The 24,436-nt window shown below is 45.0% G+C and overlaps 1 protein-coding gene across 1 annotated transcript in view; it reads right to left on the reverse strand.

Annotated features, from left to right (window-relative positions):
* The window catches only part of LOC138514720 (collagen alpha-1(VII) chain-like), a 1,453,166-nt gene that overhangs the window by 968,938 nt on the left and 459,792 nt on the right, over positions 1 to 24,436 (reverse strand). The window contains exons 23-24 of the mRNA XM_069630120.1: positions 6,442 to 6,565; positions 2,203 to 2,346 (exon numbers count right to left, since the gene is read on the reverse strand). Of these exons, the coding sequence (XP_069486221.1) occupies positions 2,203 to 2,346; positions 6,442 to 6,565 (268 nt within the window). The remainder of the gene's footprint in view (positions 1 to 2,202; positions 2,347 to 6,441; positions 6,566 to 24,436) is intronic.

Consider the following 24,436-nt stretch of genomic DNA (forward strand, 5'->3'; position numbering starts at 1 on the left):
CGAGATTCCTGTATTGCTTCACTGTAGCACAGACCACCTTACAGTAAAGTGCTGCACGGGTACTATATGCCCCTTTTTCTTTTTTTGACATATTGTGTTGCAGGTTTTGATGAGTCCACGGGTTTTATGTTCATTCTCCAGCCGTTTTTCTTTGCTGCACTTTTTGCTGAAAAATGGTTGCCGAAAAAGAAATCCCATGTTTTCTTTTATTTGGAGGGGGTCCCACCAATCCCTCCTCCCCTATTATTTATCCATATACACCACCCCACCCCTTATATGCCGTGTAAAATAAACGGGGGATGAATGAACGTCATACCGCTTCCAGGGTGGGCTGGCGGCACTGGATCATATCCCACCATATTTTTTATAATATGCACATTTACTCCTTCCTCAAAAACGCGGTGCCACGCGGTTTTCGCCCTGTCCTTTGCCCATCCTCTCCTTTGGCCTTCTTCCTGCTCTCTCTGGTCTGGAGCGTCCATATCCGGGAAGCCCATGGAGATCCCAGGAAAAGAGGGGGTGTGTTCACCCTGGCCGGATATAGAGGCTGGGACTGTTGTGTCCTAATCCAAGTGACAGCCAAGGGGTGTCTGCTGCGCTCGGCAGATGTGGGCCAAGCGGCTGTCCATGACTGGACATTCCTTGCCAGTTTAAATGGTGCTGATTCTTGCTCTTGGTGTGCTGGGGCAGCCCCCAGTTCGAATTCGGGATACAGGCTGATGCCTGCAGCCATTTCTGAGATTGCCGAATGGAGCCAAAACACAGATAGGTCAGATAGCACAGCGAGTAGAGCGCACACTTTGACATCTGTACAGAGCCTGCCGACACAGGTTTGAACCCGGGCACGGCCAAACTCAGCCTTTCATCCTTCCGAGGTCGATAAATGAGCACCATACACTGTGGGTAAATGATAAGCAGCACTGTGAGTGCTATATAAATGCAAAACTATCATTATTGAACTGCAAATGATATAATATGGCATTTATAACACGCCTATACACAGAAGTTGCTGTTAAGCTAACACCGCCTTTACTGTCCCAATGTTTTCCCAAGGTCCCATGCCTAATAAGCAGAGCTCACCTGTGCAGGTGTTTCTGCACGTAAGAGGTGAATTGAAATTCACCTAAAGCTTACTTGAAAAATATGGAATGCTATTGTGTAAAACATGGTTTTACACTGTATCTCACTGGTTCATGGGCTGCAGCTCAATAGGTGACTCTGGGGACAATGTCATAGCTGCCATGTTCGACATACCTAATGAATATTGTAATAATTTCACATTTTTCTATAGCACTCCATGACAAATAACACCAACTTCTAGGCACTGTATAACTATGTATTACTATTGCTCAGCCTCAGCAATGAACGAACATCAGTGTTGGTCTTTTATATTTGGCTGCTCTTATTTGCCTCTTCAGCTTGCTACTGTGAATATTTTGGTTTCCTTGCAACTTGACTCTAACTAGGACTAATCTAATGTTCACTATGATGTTATGTTATTAGAGGTTGTTGACAAGGAGGGTCGATTGTTTAAGAGTAACAAAATGAAATGTGAAAGTCTTTTGAACTATTGATCGAGTCATAATTTATATTATCATGGGCAACAGTTAAGATGTATAATGTTATCCTATGCAGATTCTCTTGCCTCTTTTTTCCTTTACATTTCTTTCCAAATCATGAAATGGAGAATTTATACTCATGAAATGTAAATATAATTGTGTTAATTGTTCTTGTGTTATTGTTTTTAGTGTTTCAATTTTATGTTATATAGTACTTTTTCTATTGTATTTGATATTATGATAAATTGAAAAGTTGATTAATTTCAGCTATAATAATTGCTCAGCCTAATTGTAGGCAATTTGACAACCTATGAAGGATGAGGGGCTGAATCTGCTCTGTCAAGATTCAGATCTGGGCCTTGCAGGCTGATCAGGAGTGAGCGCTTGACTTGCTGAGCTACCTTACTGGATATGCCTTATTGGGCAGAAGCAATTTTCCAAGTAGCATGGGAATCCACATATATGTTTAATGACCACAGATAAACATACATGTGAGCTTTCATTTTCTAAGAGCAAATAAAGACCATCAAAGGAAGCAGGCCTGTCTTGGCGTATCTAATGTCTTAGGTGGACAAATAGGTTGTTAGCTGTTATGCTTTCTGTATGCAACAACGATCAGGTTATACAAAGATGGATAAGTTACCCAATAGATGGGCCACTCTGGCCGGCTGCACCACCTCGTCTTGGGATCTCCCATCCGTCAGGAGGATCAGGGTACGAGGGTTGAAAGCGCGCATTCCGTGGGAGGCCTGAAATAGCTCCTGCAGCGCAAAGGCAATGCCGCGACCTGTGTACAGCACGAAACAAAGCAAATGACAATCATGTTGACGTCCATGGGGCGCAGGCACAATGCATTAGATGGGCATTCTATAGACAGTTACCTTTCTAACGGGAATAAGCGCAGCATAAGACATGTTACAGTGGCAATGCAGTCCAGGCCAGGAGCTCACAATAAGAGCTCCACCCTTGCCCCCCACTCCTCTACTGCTGCTGGCAGATGCGATGCAGGGACTGGTTTCCGCACCGACCGACATTCCAATCTCTGCCAGGCATATGTGGTATGACCAGACAGACAAACACCCAGGACACGCAAAACATTACATTTTGTCCCGTAGCTGTCATTTCAGTTTGTAGTCTAAAGGTCGATGTGGCTTTTTGTGTTATACCGTCTTTGGTGACATTCATATGCTTTTTGGTGCCGCACTGCTGTTGCTGTGTCAAACAATATCTATAAGCAAGTGGCCTTATCACAGTTTTAAAAGAAAGTAGTGAGTCCCAGTTGAGGTTTGTTAGGCTTATGTCAGTTAGAGTTCTGGTAGGTGTAGAATTCCATGTATGAAGGAAAAAAAGAAAGGTGCAAGGATTCTCTTTTTGCATAACACTTTTTTTTTAAAGGCTTGTTCTAAAAATATTGTCATGTGGGTTTATCACGTGATTCGTGTATTTTCCAAGTCAGGTTTACAAACCGGTTGCTTTTTCTGATCATGAAAATCAAACATTCACAAATGATTGCCCCTTCCTGTATGACAATAATTTGCAAAATGTGGTCGTGCGCTTGACTACTTACCCAACGTGTGCGATCCAAGACAACACATGCATGCACACAGTGCCTAACCTGTGAATATTGCCAGTCCCCAAATAATTCAAAATTGTCCATCTCTAAGGGTATGCTTTTCCAAAAAAAGCCTCACTTACTGAGTTAACTGCTGCATTGTTGCTACATATATTCTTACAGGGACCATTGGTATATTGCATATACGGAAACTGTTTGCTTCTCAGCTCACTGAGAGTGCAGAAGGGGGTGGCCAGTTGGTTACAGTGGTTGCTGAACATACCAGTATACCATACCATACCATATGCAGTTCCTGCTCCAGCCGGTGCCCTTGGCTCCAAGCGGTGCAGAGATTGTGGTGTGGGGCAGAGGCAGGCTGGCCCAGTAAAGGCAGGGTCATCAGTGGACTGTTTTACTGATAATTACAGCAGTTCTTGCCTGGGCTCGCCAGGCTGCCCTAGTTTTGGGTACCCAAGTTCTCCTCAATTGCCACCTCATTCCGTCAATACACATTGCAGGGCATGGTTATTTCTTATGATCTTAACTACTAGGCCTTCATGAAGCCGGCCTAATCTGTAGCCACAAGGTTCACTCAACAGCCTAATGCCAGACCCACCTGATCACCCATTGTGTGCAATGACATGTTGACTATGTTTGAGTCTGTCTGCCCCTCCCGGTCCCACACTCCAGCAGCCCACTGTGATGACGCTGCGGCAACTGCTCAGCGGCAACGTGCTCGGCTTGGAAGCAAGACGACACGAAGCAACACAGGTTCGATCCCCGGGTCCGCGCTTAGAAACCTCTTGATATTTAAGCACGTTTTAAATACGCAACTAAGACAAAAACAATGCAATTCTTGTAACAGCGCTTTGCCCGCGTGCTGTGTGAGCGCTGTAAAAATGCAAAATAAAAAAAATGTCTTTCTGCCAAGTCTCCTGGCGCAGCCTACACTGCCATCATTGGTACATCACTCTAACACCTCCCCCTTCCTGGCTTCCAGAAAATGGTCCAAAGCAACCAGCTAGTAACATGTCCAGGTGCTGTGAGCAGCCTTTTGCCCCGGATCTGCATGTTGGGGGTCACTGTGTTAAATGACCTAAGGGGTTTTAAAGATACCCATGCAGCTGGCAGTCTCATGTTCACTCTGGTGTGTGGTCCTGTACTATGTTGAAGGGTGTTTCCCTTCGGCTCCCCGGGGTACCGAGCTAAGGTACTGGCGCTGGCATTTACACTAATGTGCTCACACGAGTATATTAAAATATAACCTGTCCCAATATATCGATCACAGGTGCCTGGAATACAAGATGCAGACAGTGTTTGTATTTTATGTGAAGATTTAAATCAAATTTATTTGTTGTGTTAAAAAATGGCTTGTTATAGGAAATTATTGGTGAAATCACTGTTTTTAAATTGTGAAATTCGAAGCACGTTGAAGGCACTTCTCTTCCATAAGGTTCCAGCAAATAGGAAAAACGTTTGTTTGTGTAAGTATTTTAATAATTTAATGTAACTGATGTCATTGAATTATTTATTTTATGTATAGAGTGCCACGGCCCCCAGGCATCAGGGTGCAGAACACAGGCACAAGAGACTTTAAAAACAGGACAAATGAAACCTGAGCAAGACCTCTTCTAACAGTTGTATTCAAACAACCAGGTTTTCAATTATTTCTTACATATGACAAAGCACGAATGAATGGTCTGTTTTCTTATCAAGAGTTTTCTTTTTGTATTTTATTCATGAATTGAATTTCTTTTTAAAATGTTTAATCCTCTGATCTTTGTGTGGTTTTTGAAATCCTGTTAGGAAAGAACGAATACAATCTGCAAAGCGGTAAAAGCACAGGCTTTCTAGGGCATCACATTATAACTCCAGGACTACGACTCCCAGCATGCATGTACAAAACACAGACTGGATGGTCGTCCGACAAATGACATGCGGCAAGTTGGCAAGTACTTCTGCGCCAACTATCCATCTCATTTGCACAAAAAGGGCCCGATGAATGGAATTGTTTGCACGGTTCAAAGTGACTTTGCACTGCTGAAAAGTGACTTTGCACTGCCGACACAAACCCTGATTCATGGAACTGTGCAAAGTGTATTTTTGCAGTGCAAAGTCAGTGCAGAGTTCATTCTGTGCTGCAAAAAATGACTTTGCACTGCAAAAATACACTTTACACAGTTCCATGAATCAGGGTCTGTGTTGGCAGTGCAAAGTCACTTTTCAGCAGTGCAAAGTCACTTTGAGCCGTGCAAAGAATTCCATGAATCGGGGCATTATTGTATCACCTGGAGAACATACTTAGGTCCTGATTCACAAAGCTGTTTTCAATGCAAGCATCGGGTCCGTAGTCTCCAGCTTTACCCTGGTTGTTCCCACAAATCGTACTGTTGTATGTGAGCAATTGGCTATTGAAATGTATAGGCCTTTGCTGCCAAAGAGATATGCCTGCATATTGACAGAACATCAGCATTCACGCTGTTACCCTTTCCAAGACTTGATAGTAAAGAAATGGACACAATTCGGTTTCGGATTCTGCATTAAATGAAATTACAAAAACTTAAACACCTTAACACTCTGTAATCAATTGCCCCAGTGTCAAAGGTCTCCTATTACCCCAGTGTCAAAGGTCTCCTATGTAAGTGTGTTTGCAGCATTTGCCATCCACAAACAATCTCGATTGATTTCCAGCAAAAAACTTAACTTTGTGTTTTGTTTGCAGGAAAAGAGGCTTCTCTCCAGAAAGATTGCAAGTACAATGCTACAAAAAAATCACACACTTTCCCCCCATTATTCTTTCTGCAGCATTATTGTGCAGAGCAGCTGTGAAGCTTCCAAACGTTTAATTCCTTCACATTTTTAGCATTACTTCTGTTTGTCACAGAAATCCGGCGCTGTAGGCACATATTTCAAAACATAAAAATAAAAGACAGTGTTGCCAAATTCATGAAAACAAGGACAGTGCACATCTTCGGAAAAAAAGCAAATGCTCTTATTTCGCACAATTGTAATAATAAGACAGTGTGTGAGAAACAAATTCCCTATACCCAGCAGACAGCAAAAGCAAGAACATTCTAATACTACCGAGAACAATGGAACCGAAGTGGTCTGATTGGAGCTGTAGGTCCAAAGTTATGAAGCAACTACAAATCCCAGAAAGCAAAGTTTCGTTGGCTAAGAACCCAGACTGGATGAAGGTGCACATGATGGTATGGGGCCAGCTATGAACTTCAACAATGCTGCATACAAATACACCAACAGACGTGTACATTCAGTGGCTATGCTCAGTGCGCTGCCTTATTTCTTGCCTCAGCACCGCGGAACTCATACCTGTCTTGGTGTTGCCTCCAGCATAGCGAAGCGCTTTAACCGCCCTCAGCACCGCATTCCTGTCCTTGTATTGGTTCAAGTAGAACTCCACCCTGGGCTCTTCACTGTACTGGGCTATAGAGATCTGGTAAACACGAAAGAGCACAAAGTCAGGGGTGAGAAACCAAAAGTCGGCCAAGAAATAAAGGGGCATTCTACAGCACACGTGCCCTGGTGAGGTGCACTGGGACGGTCAGAGCCAGCCGTGCCTGAGTTTTTACTCAGGAGGTGTGAATTCGGTAATACATAAATGTGCACAAGATCACACAGAGTGACAATCAGTGGTCAAGTCTCTACCTCTACACGTGAAATTCTAATAAAAAAACAGGCAACATGCCTGCATGTGTGGCACATACTGTAGCAACTTTCAAATCAACTATACATCCTAATGGGCCAGTTAAACATATAGCAAAGAATACTAGAACACTGCTTTTATTATGCAACTTAGAATAGTTGTTCTATTGACCTTGAGGATGACATGCCATTGTCGGGATTCAAGCCTGTGACCACCAGTCTACACACAGATTGCTGGTGCACTTGAGGACTGTATCTGCAACCCTACAGTCCCCCAACTCCTAGCACTTACGCAGAGCCGGCCACCCAGGCTGCACTTACTCGAGCTTTGCACTTTGCGCTTTCCCTCTGTCCCTCCCCCTGGCACTTCTCCTCTCTCTTCTCCCTGCACTTGCACGGTCTGAATGACACAAGGCCTAGTAAGATTGTTTGTTTTGTACTCCCTTGTTCTCCCCTTCCTTTTCTTGTTGCACCTAGAAGCACTTATGTACAGGCACGTTATAAATGACTTATCATATCATATCAAAAGGCTCTTAGATCCTGCCAGCTGTCCTTCATCCCTCTGGCTTCAAGGGTATCCTGCCTCTGGTTTACAGCCAAACAGAGTGAGCCTTTCCCCTTTTCAACCCATATTCAGGGCTGGCGCTAGGATTTCCACGGCCCCGGGCTGGAAAAGATGTATGCCCTCCCTAATTTGCATATACACTCACATCACAGAAAAGTATGTCACAGAATGAGTTTAACACCCGAGTGGATCATTTGAGGTTACAACAAAAGAAGTTGCCAGGAGGACGCCAGGAGAAAAATAAACTTTCTGATATCCAGGCTTTTTATTGTCTTTTATTTTTTACACATGTGGCAGTCCCATGAGTGAGGCTTTATTGGAGTGTTGGACAGTGTGCGCTGAACCAGTTCTAGGGACTTCTAGTTTTGGCAGACAAGGCAAAGTAAGATCACAATCATTTGCCGGGGAGAACACACTTTGGTTAAGTGGTGAAGCTGGGATTTGAGACCAGTATTCAACGTAGGCACTTGAACACATCTTCCATGCTGAAGTGGTTAGAAATATTGCTTGCAACAGGTCTTTCTGCAACTTCGGTTTGAAAACGACCTCGCACTGTGTAATGCAGTGAAAAGAGTGATTCTCTTATGCAAACTAAAGCAAGCTTTTGTATTTGCATCCGTTCAATGGCTGCTTTTATTTGATGGTGCGTACACATGTGGCCATATTGCATCTGTGTAGTAGCCGCCCTGCAAGATGGGGCAGGCTCCATGAATGTGCCACGCTATTTGGCTCATGCATTACCGTGTATGTCTTGTAAGCACTTATGTAACTAAGTAAGCCTGCTGTAACAGTGCCACGACGCCCAAGGGCTGTTGTGCGCTTTCTAAATGCAAAATAAATATTTTTCAAACTGACAAGAGGCTTTTAATTCGGAAGCTACAGATCATGAATAGTTTGACTATCAGAAATGAATCTCCGAACAATGTTTTTAATGATTTTAAAATAGAAAATGAGCTACATACTCAAAGAAAGTCTCCTGCTGTGATCGTGGGTTCCAATGACGTCAGAGCGGGGATTGAGCCTACGGCAGACGGAGAAAAGTGCCTCTACTGCAGAGTTGCACAATGTTGTGATGGAATGAACAAAGTGCCAGGACCAGGTGCAACAACGCCTCCAGTCTCTCAGACAGCAATCGCTCTTCCCGCATCCGTGACAATGCACCATGAATAACTTCACCTGCCCTCTGTTCCCCTACAGTCACCTCTATAAAACAGAGTGGCTGAAAGCCAAAGTGCTTAGACAAATATAGACATCCTTGCAGAAATGTCAGGTAAAACTCGTTTGATTGTCCTTACTTTCCCCCACTTTGAATGCAAGACTACAAATGCCAGAATCCAATTCAGCGGAAGGATGAAATGTGTCCTGTGGGGTTTGAAAATGTACTTTCAAGACAAAGTTTAAGGCAAAAAGATAATGTGGAAAAGGGTTATCTGGTTGTTTTCCGTTGTTCGACAAAGGCATGCTTCATATATGGTATGGGCAAATGTGACATTCTACCAAAAAAGCACTTTTTGGGGTGTCAAATAAGAGCACATAAAAAATAAGGGAGATCCTTTTAAACATGTTTGTGACCTATTTTAATTGTCTTGGGGAAAAGGCGTAGATCTGGGCCACTAACTGTTGATTTGTTTGTGCTCTCAGAATAACAATGCCCGTTTTGCATGAATGTCTCGTTCAAAACAATGTCACTCAAATGAACCATCGCATGTAAACAACTTCCCCTTTAGATGGCATGCCAAGACAAGAGAGAGGTAAGTAGCAATAATATGTGAAGGCCTGGTGGGACCTGCTGGTGGGGGTGGGAATTGGTTGCCAGAGCACTGCAGTGGGTTAAGAGATGGAAATAGGGTCTCGCTGAGAGAGGCAGAACAAGAGCCTCGTGTCTGCACTCTGTTTGACTTGGTACAGAAGCACGGGGGCCTCAGCGAGCTCACATATCGCCCATGTCATTGTCAATGCTGAAAATTGATTGGCGGATGAATTGAGTATGGCAGCTGCTATATAGAATGACCACCAGATGTCAGTGTTCCACCAGTGTCTGCTCTCCCCTCCCGCTCGCATGGTACGCCGTTTTTCGGCGCCGCCATTTTGGCACCAGCATTTCGGCACGCAGCCTTCAGGGCAGCTCCCATTTAGGCTCACCCTATTGGCCAATGGCCAACAGGTTGCAGGGAGCTATCAGCGCACGGTTAGCACTGCAACCAGTAAAACCCTGGCGCAGTGACCTATTTGTGCTGGCATTTTACTGCTTGCTTATATATATTGTCACCCTAATCACTAATAAATGCAGTGCTTTGGTTGACAGTATAGATAAGCCAAGCACTACTCTCTGTAAACAGAGCTGTAAATAGATCCATGTACTGGGTGTTGTCTTGGCTTAAATATACTTCCCTCCAAAGCACCGCATTTATTAGTGCTTAGAATGACAATATATTTACAGAAACAGTACCTTCCCGGCCCTGATAGGTCTCTGCGCCGGGATATTACTGGATGCAGTGCTATCCCGGCATGGAGAGCTCTCTGCGCCCAGTTGGTGGTGGCCAACAGAGTGCGCCTGAATGGGAGCTGCGCTGAGGTTGCCGTGCCGGAACGGCTGGCCCCAAAATGGCTGTGCTAGAATGTCAGGCTTCGTGCTCGCACCTTCCGGATGTCAGGGCTTTAAGTGGGGTAAGAAATCGAGGGGGGCCCTCATTTGGGGGCGTGGCTTGTGGGATGGGAATGGCCTAAAAAAGTACACAAACCATAAGGTATGGAGACAGATATATATAAATGTTATATATTTGTGTGCGTACCTTCCTATGGTTTGTGCACTTTTCAAGCCATCTTGAAGTACACAAAGAATAGTAAGGCACGCAAACAAATATATAAATGCAAGCATTTATATATTTATATGGGTACCTTACTATGGTTACTGTACTATGCAAGCCATCTTTTCTAAACATAGAAATATGTAACATATTTCTATGCTTAGAAAAGATGGCTTGCAAAGTACACAAACTATAGTAAGGAATGCACACAAATATATAACATTTATATATATATGTGTGTGCATACCTTACGGTTTGTGTACTTTTCAAGCCATCTTTTTAAAACATTTCCATGTTTATGAAAGAGGGCTTGAAAAGTACACAATTCAATCCATCTTTTTATAATGCTTTCCCGATGGACAAAGCTTTATAAAAGATGGCGTGACTTGTGTACTTTTCAAGCCATCTTTTATAAACCTTGAAATATGTCAAGGAATCCACAAGTTTGCTGAGGGTTAAAGATGCCTCAGCGACCTGGGGACACAAAAGGACAGTAACTTCCCACCAGAGGAAGTTAGAGTAACTGACAGACGTGCTAGCCAGCTACAGCGACGCAGTGGCTGGCTAGCACTTCTCTCATCTTGCCTGACTTAATGGTGGGTGCATCTCCCGTCACGACTGCGGCCACAGCAGGATAATGTGTCCCACCAATGTTGTGGTGGGAACGGGGGGCTCTGGCAGGGCCCCGGTTCAGCCCTACTGTTTGGAGACTGCTAGGGAAGAGCCCCGGCTGGCCCCGGCCCACTTAAAGCACTGCCGGATGTCATGTAGAGTACCTCATGAATAAATCCAATGATGGCATAGTTGCCAAGAGGTCCCTTGTCATGTGACTTTCAGCCGGTGCTAGGTTTTCACTTTGTGTGGCTTGTAGGAAAACAAAGCGCCAGATCCGAATATGCAAAGAGGAAAACCAAGATTGGCACATGGCGTCACTCATGACAAGGCAAGTTGGCAGCTATGTGATAGGCCTCCCCTACTCTAAAAATCAATGCTTGTAGGTTATCACTAAAAACAAACATGTTTTAAAGATGAGTATATTTGAGATGCTCTAAATATCCCCCCCCTATTAAAGTTCTCCTCATTATCTCTATGAATGTTCAAGATTTAAAGGTTTCGCTCCTTTAGTGGTTTGGTCCTGCATAGGGATGGGAGAGCATTAAGATGCTCGATTCGAATCAGCTTGAGCCTTTCCAGCCTCCATAGTGATAGGTTGTGAGTCAAATTGCATTGAGTCCCTTCAAGCGTGCGTCTGCATGTGCGCATCACATATGTGTACAAACACCCCTGTTCATCTGCTTTGCGCATTGATGCAAATAAGGGGGCATTTATGTGCATTTCAAAGCACACTGCAAATCCACAAATGCAATGACTTTTGAAAATGCGCAGAAAATCGTTGCATTCCCAGGCGCTTATTGAAATTGAAATTAAAATAGGTGCAATGGGATGAGAAGTGCTGTCCCATTTGCATTGCTATCCCTCAAAAAGTAATTGAAACACTTGTGTATAAGCGCGTTATAAATGCCATATCATAGCGAAATATTCGCCCCATACCCACATGTGTGCTGGAAGCCTGTTATACATTAGTGTCAAGAATGCGTTCCTGGCAATAATGAATGCAAGACGACTGGCAAGCGCATCATTTTGCCCGCCGCCTAGCCCCTTTAAATTCACGGATCAGCTTTGTGGATAGGATGATCTGTGCATTTCTACAATGAGCAAAAATGGCTTCATCTGCACTTTTTCATTGATGCTCATTTTCATGCCCCCGTGGTACTCTTTCCTAAGCCACCAGTAATACTGAATTCAAGGGAACCGGTTCAGTATCCTAGAATTCAGTATTACTAAAGAGCTATCTTCGAGCCGAGACGAGCCATGAAATACTGTATCTATACAAGTGACTCAAAAGTTTCGAACCATTTCAAGCCTCAACTGAAATGGCTCGAATCTTTCAAGCCGAGTCGAGCCCTCATTAATTCAATAGGCTTGAATCTGTTTCGAGCCTGCTCGCCCATCTCATTATGCACATTGATTTAATACTCCCCCCAGGGCACATACCCCTTCGGAGCAGTACTTATATTGTTATACATTGTGGGTCACAGGTGCTGCTTAGGAGACAGCTGATAAGAGAGCATGTAGAGCGTGTGGCATAATGGAGGCAGAAAATGTCTGCCGGTGTCTTTATGCCACTTATTTCTGGCTCATACGTGGCGCTTTATCTACAACATTAATTTTGACTCCTGGGTGCCCATTTAGCACCAACCAGAAGAAACCAAGGATATTGGCCCTCATTACAAGTCAGGCGTTAAGGGTTTAACGGCGCCGTCGGCGCCGTTAAACCCTTAACGCCTGATTAAGAGGTCCCGGGTTTTAACGCCTGCTTTTTGCAGGCGTTAAAACCCATGCCGCAAAGTGACCTTGGTGCTAAGTACGGTGCCGCAAATTGCGGCACCGTCCTTAGCGCCTTTCCCCATTCCCATTATGCCCTATGGGGCAAAAATGGGAATGGGGAAGGGCAAATGGTGAATGGGGAATTACCGCCCCACTCACCTTGGAATGGGGTGGTAATTCCGCCATCCACCATGTCGGAGTCCGGCATGGACCATGGTGCTAATAGCACCATGGTCCACCGCCTGACTCGTAATGAGGGCCATTGTTTTAGGTATAAGAGATGTGACATGCAGCAGACAATGCACGTTGAACGGCAACAGGAGCAATTAACTGATCGGTATGGGCAGGGCCATCTTAAACACTTTTGGGGCCTGGGGCACACACTTCTTTGGGGCCCCCTTCCACTGAATAAATGGATCCAGAATACCTGGTTGCGCCCCCTCATCATGATCACAACCCATAGCTTGATATGCTGCCTCGCAGCAATCATAATGAGACGTAGTGAACGCACAAACTATGTATACCTCAACACAGTGAGGTATAGGTAGTGCAGCAAGCATTACAGGGTGAATTGATCAGAGCAGAATGTACTTGTCAACAAGACAGGTAATAGGTTTAGAGCCTCAGCAGAATGCCATACAATATCCTGCCGTGTGCTATTTAAGTTTGGTGAACAATGGAAACTGACATCTTTATCTCAGCCAGCCTTGTGGGCCCCTCCTACAAGGTGGGGGCCTGGGGCAAGTGCCCCTTTTGCCCTCCCATAAAGACGTCTCTCGGTATGGGGGAATCAGTTACAGCTGGAAAGTGCACAGAAGTGGTGCTCCTTCAGCCTGCAGTCCGTATTCCCTGTGTCTCTTCCTGGATACAATAGGAGGCCTGTTCAGCTGAAGGGGTTCCCCTTTGGAAAGCCAGAAGCACTCTTCTTTCTTCTCATTTCCAGTTGGAATCCCAGCAGGGAAGGTTAGGGGTGCATTCCACCACTTGTGTTTCCTTTGGAACTCTAGGAAGGCAGCTGTCTTATGAATTGGATCACAGAGGGGCTCATTTTCAAAGTCCCCGAAATGTGCTGTTACATTTACACTTCAGTGTAGACAGGTCCCCGCTTCCAAATATTCCTCATTTGCACGTCAGAGTGCATACGGGGAATGTAAAAAGATGGCGTACATGCTTGCACACAGTCCTTTTGCACTACGCCATACAAATGAAGTAAAGGCCACCTGCTGTGCATGTTTGGTAGGCAACATTTACAATGGATTCCTATGGTGTCCGCCTACTTTTTGCACCAGCAGACAGGCAGGCAGACTTCATGCGAATCCCCAGCATTTGACCGGCATGTAAATCCATGTCTGCACAAATGCCAGAGTATTTCTATGGCAGGGAGGAAGGGAGAGGCAGAAACGTAAGTCACGTGCCACCACTCGTATCTGCCATACAAATGAATGAAAAGGGGGAGTGATGTGAATGGAAGGCGTAAAAGCTTTATCCAAGGCTTTTATGTCTGGCATTTACGTTACGTGCTCATTCAAAATGAGGTCCAGAAAGTTTGTTTGCATTCATTGCTTTTTAAATAGAAAACCCAACCGAACCCAACCTGTAATACATAATAAATTCCAAAATGAAGAAAGCTTTTCTTTGATATGATATGATATGATGTGGCATTTATAACACGCCTGTACACAAGTGTTTGTAGGCGTGACAAGGAGGGAGAAACAAGGGAGATCAAAATAACGATCTTACTAGGCCTTGTGTTATTCAGATCGCACAAGTACGGGGAAGAGGGAACGGGAGAACTGCCAGGGGGGAGGGGAAGGGGGAAGTGCAGTTAACTCACAAGTGCAGCCAGCGGGTGGCTCATAAGTGCAGAGAGAAGGGACTGTAGTGTTACAGATACAGACCCTTAAGTGCTAGGGAGCCTGCAGGCAGTGCAAGGGCTACTGGACATGCAGGAGGCTGGGCCCGAGTTCAGAGGGTGACCAGGTGACCAGTGCAAGGGAGCAGACAGATGCATCACATGTGCACACAGTCCTTTTGCACTACGCCGTACAAATGAAGTAAACGCCACCTGCTGTGCATGTTCGGCAGACAGCATTTACAATGGATTCCTGTGGATTCCGCCTACTTTTTGCACCAGCAGACAGGCAGGCAGACTTCACAGGAAGCCCCAGCATTGTACCGGCATGTAAATCCATGCTTCCACAACTGCTGGAGTATTTTTATGGCAGGGAGGAAGGGTTAGGCTGAAACATAAGTCACATTCCGATACTCGTATCCGCCATACAAATGAATGAAAATGGGGCGTGATGTGAATGGAAGGCATAAAAGCCTTATGCAAGGCTTTTATGTCTGTTATTTACGTTACGTGCTCGTTCAAAATGAGCTCCAGAAAGTTCATCTGCATTCATTGTTTTTTAAATAGAAAACCCAACCTGTAATACACAATGAAATCCAAAATGAAGAAAGCTTTTCTTTGATATGATATGATATGATGTGGCATTTATAACGCGCCTGTACACAAGTGTTTGTAGGCGTGACAAGATGAGGGTGAAATAAGGGAGGACAAATTAACGATCTTACTAGGCCTTGTGTTATTCAGATCGCGCATGTGCTGGGAAGAGGGAAGGGGAGAAGTGCCAGGGGGAGGGGAAGGGGGAAGTGTAGTTAACTCACAAGTGCAGCCAGCGGGTGGCTCATAAGTGCAGAGAGAAGGGACTGTAGGGTTGTAGATACAGACCCTTAAGTGGTGGGGAGCCCGGAGGCAGTGAGAGGGCAACTGGAGATGGAGGAGCATGAGCCCGAGTTTAGAGGGTGACCAGCGCTCGGAACAGTCAGGTGCATCAGCGGGGGGAGAGCAAGAGAGAAAGCGGAAGAGAAAACTAGGTCTTGAGTTGCTTCCAGAGCCAAAGGTGGTTCTGCTCAAGTTTGAGAAAGGCAGGGAAGCTGTTTCAGAGGGAGGCCTCAGCCGAGGAGATAGATCTGCCGCCAACACTCTGCTTGGAGAAGCGTCTGATCCTCAGAGAGATGGATGTGGATGAGCGGAGAGATCGAGAAGGAAGATGTTTTGGAAGAGAAAGTTGGAGGTAGAGCGGTCCCAGGCCCCAGAAAGCCTTGTGGACCATGCAGAGGGTCTTGAACTCGATCCTTGTAGACACGGGGAGCCAGAGAAGAGATTTCAGAGCGGGAGAGATACGATCCCTAGGCTTGAGGCCAATGACAAGTCTTGCAGTCATGTTCTGGATAAGTTGTAATGGTCAAAGAGTAGAGGCAGGAAGATTTAGAAAGAGGCTGTTGCAATAGTCCAGCCTAGAGAGGACTGGACCTCTGGAGACAGTGAGCTTCTGGGGGAAATTGAGAAAAGGAAGAATACCTCTGAGGAGGTGCAGCTGATAATTTGTCTTCTTAGAGATGTCAGAGATGTGAGGAGAGAAGGAGAGGGTGGGGCCAAAGATGACACCAAGGTTCTTATCCTCACAGGAAGGTGGAGGAAGAGGGCCTAGAGTGGGCGGCCAGAGAGAGAGAGGATAGGAGGGAGCGGGTGTCCCAGTGAGGAGGATCTCAGTCTTACTGGCATTAAGGCAGAGATCACTGGCGGTGCACCATTCCTGAATTGCGGCCAGGCAGTCTGGTATGAGAGAAGAAGCAGAGGTGGCTGAGAGGAGCCTGAAAGAGAGCTGAGTGTCATCCGCATAACATTGAAAATTGGAGCAGAAAGTAGCCTTGCGGTGGGCAAGAGGTGCCAGGTAGTGGTTTCACTCTATAACTTTTATAATGTTTAAGGGTGCAGAAGGAGGAGACTGACACACAGGTGACATTGTTGTTGATATAAACCTTTATTAGTAATGAAAATAAAGAGAACCCTAAGTCTCCCTAACTCTTAGAGGGGTTTCCGAGCCTCAATTAAAATATTAAGGTTTCTGTCAGGACGTCTGTATACATCAAGAGTCCACCATCCTGTGTCAAAAACCTACTTCTGTCCCTCACACTTATAACTAAACTAAAGAGGTAGTGTATCCTTTTGGTCCAGAAGAATGACTCCCTTCTTCTGGACAGCAATTCACAGTTCCAAGTCTATGGTGGGATCTTTACTTGAGGGAATGACTCCGTTTCCCAGGTCTCAATCCCTTCCCAAGGCACAAAACAAAGTTCCAGGTTGTAATGCCAAAAAACAGCACAGTTCTCAATTGAAAGTCAAAAGGTAAAGTTCCAGTTCAAACATCAACATTCCTTAGGGCCCATAGTTGGTCTCCACTAAGGGGTTCCTGGAGAATGCCTCCCTTCTCCAGGTATCTTGCTCCTTGGTTTTCCACCACCAGGGGGAGTGACTCCCTTCCCGGGTCTATGTGTGCCAGGAGAATCCCTCTCTTAGGCTGGTACTACAACATCACAGTGTTGCAACAGTAGGGTGGAATGACTCCCTTCCCCTGACTTTTCCTTTATGGTTTTGTACAGTTCAGCAATACCAGGGTGAATGACAGCCTTCCCTTGATTTCGTGACTTCACAAAAGAAAAGGATTTCTGATCCTACACCCCTCTGCTTCAGACAGTTCACTATTTCCTTATCCCAGAGGGAATGACTCACTTACCCAGGATCCCTAGTTTGATCCTCCTTGTAAACTCCATTACCAGGATATTGACCCCCTTTTCCTGATTTTTGGCTCTCAGTGTTTTTTTCCCACACAAAGCCAGGTGGAATGACTCCCTTCCCCTGAACTTTCTCTTCACTTGGTTTCACAATTTCACAATGCATGGGGAATTACTGCCTTCCCCTGGCCTTCCTTGTCTTTGTTCTCACACTCTATTGGCTTTTAGTTTCACAGTTCACAACACCAGGGGATTGACTCCCTTCCCTTGGCCTTTCATGCCTTTACTTTCACAGTTCACAACACCAGGGAGAATGACACCCTTCCCCTGGCCTTCCTTGGTTTTAGTTTCACAGTTCACAACACCAGGGGGAATGACTCCCTTCCCCTGGCCTTTCTTGGTTTTAGTTTCATAGTTCGCAACACCAGGGGGAATGACACCCTTCCCCTGGCCTTCCTTGGTTTTAGTTTCACAGTTCACAACACCAGGGGGAATGACTCCCTTCCCCTGGCGTTTCATGCGTTTACTTTCACAGTTCACAATCTCTAGGGTAATGTTTCCCTTCCCCTGGCCTCTCTAATGCTTTTTATCACAATTAACAATTCCAGAGGGAATCGCTTCCTTCCCCTGGCCTTTCTTGGTTTTAGTTTCACAGTTCGCAACACCAGGGAGAATGACTCCCTTCCCCTGCCCTTCCTTGGTTTTAGTTTCACAGTTCACAACACCAGGGGGAATGACACCCTTCCCCTGACATTCCTTGGTTTTAGTTTCACAGTTCACAACACCAGGGGGAATGACTCCCTTCCCCTGGACTCTCTCTTCACTTGGTTTCACGATTTCACAATGCAAGGGGAATGACTGCCTTCCCCTGGCCTCCCTTGTCTTTGTTCTCGCACTCTCTTGGCTTTGACTTTCACAGTTCACAACAACAGGGGATTGACTCCCTTCCCTTGGCCTTTCATGCCTTTACTTTCACAGTTCACAACACCAGGGGGAATGACACCCTTCCCCTGGCCTTCCTTGGTTTTAGTTTCACAGTTCACAACACCAGGGGGAATGACTCCCTTCCCCTGGTCTTTTTTGGTTTTAGTTTCACAGATCACAACACCAGGGGGAATAACACCCTTCCTCTGGCCTTCCTTGGTTTTAGTTTCACTGTTCACAACACCAGGGGGAATGATTTCCTTCCCCTGGCCTTGCTTAATTTTATTTGCACTGTTCACAACACCAGGGGATTGACTCCCTTCTCTTGGCCTTTCATGCCTTTACTTTCACAGTTCACTATCTCTAGGGTAATGTCTCCCTTCCCCTGGCCTCTCTAATATTTTTTATCACAATTAACAATGCCAGGGGGAATCTCTCCCTTCCCCTGGCCTTTCTTGGTTTTAGTTTCACAGTCCACAACACCAGAGAGAATGACTCCCTTCCCCTGGCCTTCCTTGGTTTTAGTTTCACAGTTCACAACACTAGGGGGAATGACACCCTTCCCCTGGCCTTCCTTGGTTTTAGTTTCACAGTTCACAACACCAGGGGGAATGACTCCCTTCCCCTGGCCTTTCTTGGTTTTAGTTTGACAGTTCGCAACATCAGGGGGAATGACTCCCTTCGCCCGGCCTTTTTTGGTTTTAGTTTCACAGTTCGCAAGACCAGGGGGAATGACTCCCTTCCCCGGTTTTAGTTTCACAGTTCGCAACACCAGGGGGAATGATTCCCTTCCCCTGGCCTTTCTTAATTTTATTTGTACAGTTCACAACACCAGGGGATTGACTCCCTTCCCTTGGCCTTTCATGCCTTTACTTTAACAGTTAACAACGTCTAGGGGGATGTCTCCCTTCCCCTGGCCTCTCTCATGTTTTTTTATCTCAATTAACGATGTCAGGGGGAATCTCTCCCTTCCTGTGGTCTTCTCTTATACTCGCTGTTGGTCCCAGACCCAAATGACAGTTCAATAAGTGATCTGTTTTGGCACACCTGGTTCACTACCCTGCAAGGTTCTGTCACAAAGAAGATGACTAGTGATTCTCTCCTTGTCAAGTTATCGGTCCCAGACCCTGCTCTCTTCTCTGTATTTTACTCCTGAAAGACCTGGTTAACTCTCCTGCCAGGTACTATTGTATTGAGTATTCCACTGTGTTATATATGGATGCCAGACCCTTGGTTTGAGGTTTCTCTTATCCCCTTTTCCGAACCCGACAGCCCATGCACCTTCTGGGTCTCTGTCGTTCCTGATTCAGCAGTCTCAGGCACTTCCCACACCTTCGTTAGCTTCTCTCTCTCTCCTGCTACTTATACGGCACTTGCAGCCACTTTTCCGCATTTCATTCTGGGCGGGTTGCGCGTCTCTCCATGACTGCGCCATCCGGCTGCTTCCTGCATCAGGGTTCCTGTTTCCCCAGCTCTCCAGTCAGCCTGTGCACAGTGGTTTGGGTAGGGAGGCCTTGGTTCCCCAACTTGCATCCCCTTCCCCTTCTCCCGTCCTAGACAGAAACCTCTCCTCTCTGCGCTGGTTGTCCTTCCAGCTCGCGGTTCCTCATGGGAGGGTCTGACTACAAGTTAAGTCTTTCCTCGGTCTTTATTTGAAATGGGTGATGGCGCCTAGACCACTGATTCAGGTTCTAATGGGGATTCATTATGCTTCTGTGCCTTCTCCTCATCTCAGTACCTCTTGCTGAAGTCATAGTCAAGTCACACGTACTCCGCCTGGTCTCAGTGACTGCTGCCTCATCAGTCTCGCAGACATACATGGGCGAGTGCAACATGGAGGTGTGTTGCATGAGACAAGGGGGTGTGAAAGAATGTGCAGGAGTTGTGTGGAGGTCTGGAATACTGTGTTCTCCTGAGATGTTCTCCCTGATTCCCAGAGGGGGAGTCTCTCCCCATGAGATCCTCCCGCTCAGTATCACCTTCAGGGGGACTATAGGGTAGTGGCCTCACTTCCCTGGCCTCATGTTAAGGGGTTCCCCCTCGGGGAGAAGTGACCACATCTTGGGATTCGTCACAAATGTGTTAGGTAAATAATCTGACTTTTTAAAGAAACCTAATCACGGATTACTTTTAAAGTTTTATCTAAAAATACAAACATTTCAAAAACGACTATTTGCCTGCTAGTAACCTTCAACCAGCAAATCAAATTTGGTTTAACTCTTAAGTTTTGCTATTTATTAACAAACAAGTTCTCCTTACTGATAACTCCTAAATAACTACATAACTGGCGATCTATTCATGGCAACTTTTTTAAACTGAAAAACAATTGTTTAACCTTCTGAATAAACTATAAAATATGTTAAAAACACAGTAACTCTGTGTGCTGTTTGGGGAGGAAGGGCCAGAAACAAGTCGCCCATTGCTTTTTGCAGCCCCAGTTCTCTTCCAGTATTTTGGGCATTTCCCCAGAACCAATCTCCACCATCTCCTACATGTATTGAGTCCTTGTAATTCTCCTGATTGATGCCTGGTCATTTCAAAGCCTGCATGTACTCTGAATTAGATGTGCAGGTGTGCTATTTGGATGTTTTTACTTAGTCAGTCCACCAGCCACTCACGTCACTGTCTACTAGACGCTTGCTTAACATTCTATGCCAAAGGTTGGCACATGCATATTTCTAAGACTGTAAAACAATCTACAGTCCAGAGTCACTACATTACTGCATGCTCACTTTCCATAACTACATATCTAAGTCTTCACTGCCAGCCACATACGTAACCTGTCTCACCCAGTTACTCATTTACCACAGTCACACATCCGCTCAGCCACCAGGGCATGCATGGCTTGACTTGTATGTTCCTGAAACCCGTTGCCTTTACAATACACATACTTCACACACAGTGCCAGGCTCCCACCAGTCCTGGCATCCATCGTTACAGTATGCACCTTCTAGGGAGTGCCTGACTCTTGCTTCACCATGAACCCTTTTTACTTCATTATTAAGGGTGTTTTTTCTGACCGCTGCCGCTTCAGGCTGGGGAACCGTAGCATTGCCCCCATAATCTGACAAACTCTTATGGGTTGGAGAAGAGACTTTCCGTTCACCAGTTTTTCCCATAACCAAGAGAGAAAGGGGTCTGTACGGGTACTTTATTTTATTATTATCGTTGGGGTATTTATTGAGTGCGGACTTCACTTCAGGAGGCAACGGAGCGCTTTACAATCACAGGGCTGTTAGAAACTCACTGACCTTGTTCCTCCTAATAGGAATGGAAGGCCTGTATCTTACAGGGTCTTGATTGTTACTAGGTTTGTGCCGAAGACACATTAGTCAAGGCAGGATCAGGGATTTTGTTCTCTAATTCCCCACCACCAGTCCCTTTCTTCCCTCTTGCTGGTAAGAGGATCGTGAGGGCCACCTGACTGGCTTGACCACAAGACATTGCATGAGTTCTGTGTAGGGGGTTCCAGTGGTGGCTGCTGAATTTCTTAACTGGAGGGGCGTAAATATTAGTCCCTGGAATGGCTGAGCGACCGAGCGTCCGCGAGGGGCCCCTTACCACTCAAGGTGGGATTGCAGGGGTTCTCCCCCGAGAATTTTCATTAAAGGGAGAAAATTGTGCATTTTAGAGCACATTTTTTTAAAAAATTGGGTAAAAAGCCAAACAGTTAGCCATTTGGTTTTGTAGGGTAACTCATGAAAAAATCCAATAGATTAAAGTCACCAACAGTGCACAGGAGCATTTCTCCAACACATTTTCATGATGCCTTTTCCCACAATATGTGCCATTATAAAACATTTTCACTCTGGCTGTGCCCATACATTTCCATGCTGACTGCAACATTATACCCTATTATTCCCATATAAGAACGTGCTCATGTTTGCTTTGTGCATAATGCCAGTAATGATACTATAGGAAAACATATCCATGTTTGTTCTGCCCCTATATGGCAGTATCCCCACATAAAAACATACTCCAGTTGGCTTTACCATTAAAAATGCATGCCAAAGTGTGAGCACATGTCCAAACTGGCTGTACTCAAATGCCAGTCGAGCTACATAATAACACTTATAATGCTTGCGTTATCAAAGATGCCCAATACAAAATGTCATACTGCAATAAGAAATGGCTAGACTAAGTGGATAAAAGTGACGTCTTGCTTCATAATAACACTTATCATGCTTGCTTTACCAACGATTCCCAATACAAAATGTCATACCACAATATGTATGAAATGACTGAACTGGCTGCATTGGAATGCCAGTCTAGCTACATAATAACACTTATGCTTGTTTTACCAAAGGTGCCTAATACAAAATGTCATGCCACAGTAAGAATAATACTACTGATCCTGCTTGCTTTATCAAAGATGCCCAATACAAAATGTTGTGCCTCACTAAAAAATGGCTAGACTGGCAGCAATAAAAATACCAGTCTTGCTTCGCAATAACACTTATCGTGCTTGCTTTACCAAAGATGTCCAATACAAAATGTTATACCACAATAAGCAATGACTAGACTGACTGCATTGGAATACCAGTCTAGCTACATAATAACATGTATGCCTGTTTTACCAAAGGTGCCTAATACAAAATATCATGCCACAGTAAGAATAATACTACTGATCCTGCTTGCTTCATCAAAGATGCCCAATACACAATGTTGTGCCTCACTAAGAAATGGCTAGACTGGCAGCAATAAAAATACCAGTCTTGCTTCGCAATAACACTTATCGTGCTTGCTTTACCAAAGATGTCCAATACAAAATGTTATACCACAATAAGCAATGACTAGACTGACTGCATTGGAATACCAGTCTAGCTACATAATAACATGTATGCCTGTTTTACCAAAGGTGCCTAATACAAAATATCATGCCACAGTAAGAATAATACCAATGATCCTGCTTGCTTTATCAAAGATGTCCAATACAAAATGTCATACCACAATAAATGGCTAGACAGACTGCAATAAAATGCATGTCTAGCTGCATACTAAGACTTATCATGCTTGCTTTATCAGCAATGTGCAGTATAAAATACCATGCATGCTCCATGGTGTGCCAGTGCCTTTCAGGCACACATAATCACAATAATGATGAATGTGATTATGTGGAATTGCGAGGCGCTGGGGGGCACTGGGCTAAGGCATGTTTGTTTTTTTTTTTTTTTTTACTGGCCATCTATCATAGATGCCCAGTACAAAAATGACACGACTGTCCCATGGGTTCCGAGCTCCTCACACATGCACACAATCAATATAGTTATGTGTGTATGCCAGGCACTGGGAGACAGGGGGTGGTATGGCATTTTTTACTATCATAGATGTCCAGTAAAAAAATACCATGCCTGTCCCCTGGGCCTCACAGTGCCCATCACACACAGACACACACACAATCAAAGTGATTACGTGCATAAGCAAGGCGCAAGGGGGGGTAGGGGGACAGGCATGATATTTTTTACTAGACATCTGTGTCCAGTAAATAAATACCATGCCTGTCCTCTGGGCCTCACAGCACCAAACACACACACACAATCAAAGTGATTATGTGTGTATGCAAGGCGCTGGGGGGCCAGGGAGGCAGGTATGGTATCTTATACTGGACATCTATCATAGATGTCCAGTAAAAAAACACCATGCCTTTCCCCTGGGCCTCACATCGCCCATCACACACACACACACAATCAAAGTGATTATGTGTGTATGCAAGACACTGGGGGGGCAGGTATGGTATTGTTTACTGGACATAGATGTCCAGTAAAATAATACCATGCATGTCCCCTGAGCCTGACAGCACCTCAGACAGGGAGATGATTTTGGCCGGGTGGGAGGGGGTTTGTGCAACAAAGACATTTTGAAAATGCCTTTGTTGTACACACTTCCTATCCCCACTCACCAAAATCATCCCAGACCAGCACAAACACACACACACACACACACACACACACACACACACAAAAACACTTACTCAACATACGCACAGCAAGAACTAACAATACACAACATACATACACAACCTACACACAGAAAGCACTGTTTCATTCACACGAACATCTATCATGCACTCACTCAAAACACAAGCATACACACATCTATGCATATATTTAAATAATAATCATACAAACACACACATTTACACAACATGCACTTACAACACAAGCATACGCCCAACCCATCCATACACATAATTAAATAAATAAATGAGCATACAAACGCACACATTTAGACAACATACGCACTGCAAGCACTCTTTCATTCACACAAACACCCATCATGCACTCTCATAACACAAGCATACACACATTCATACACATATTTAAATACTAAATAAACAAACATACAAACACACACAAGTGCACAACATACACACAGAAAGCACTTATACCAGCATCCA

This window comes from Ambystoma mexicanum, chromosome 12, assembly GCF_040938575.1.
Source record: "Ambystoma mexicanum isolate Mex_15411 chromosome 12, UKY_AmexF1_1, whole genome shotgun sequence".
NCBI classification, from domain to species: domain Eukaryota; kingdom Metazoa; phylum Chordata; class Amphibia; order Caudata; family Ambystomatidae; genus Ambystoma; species Ambystoma mexicanum.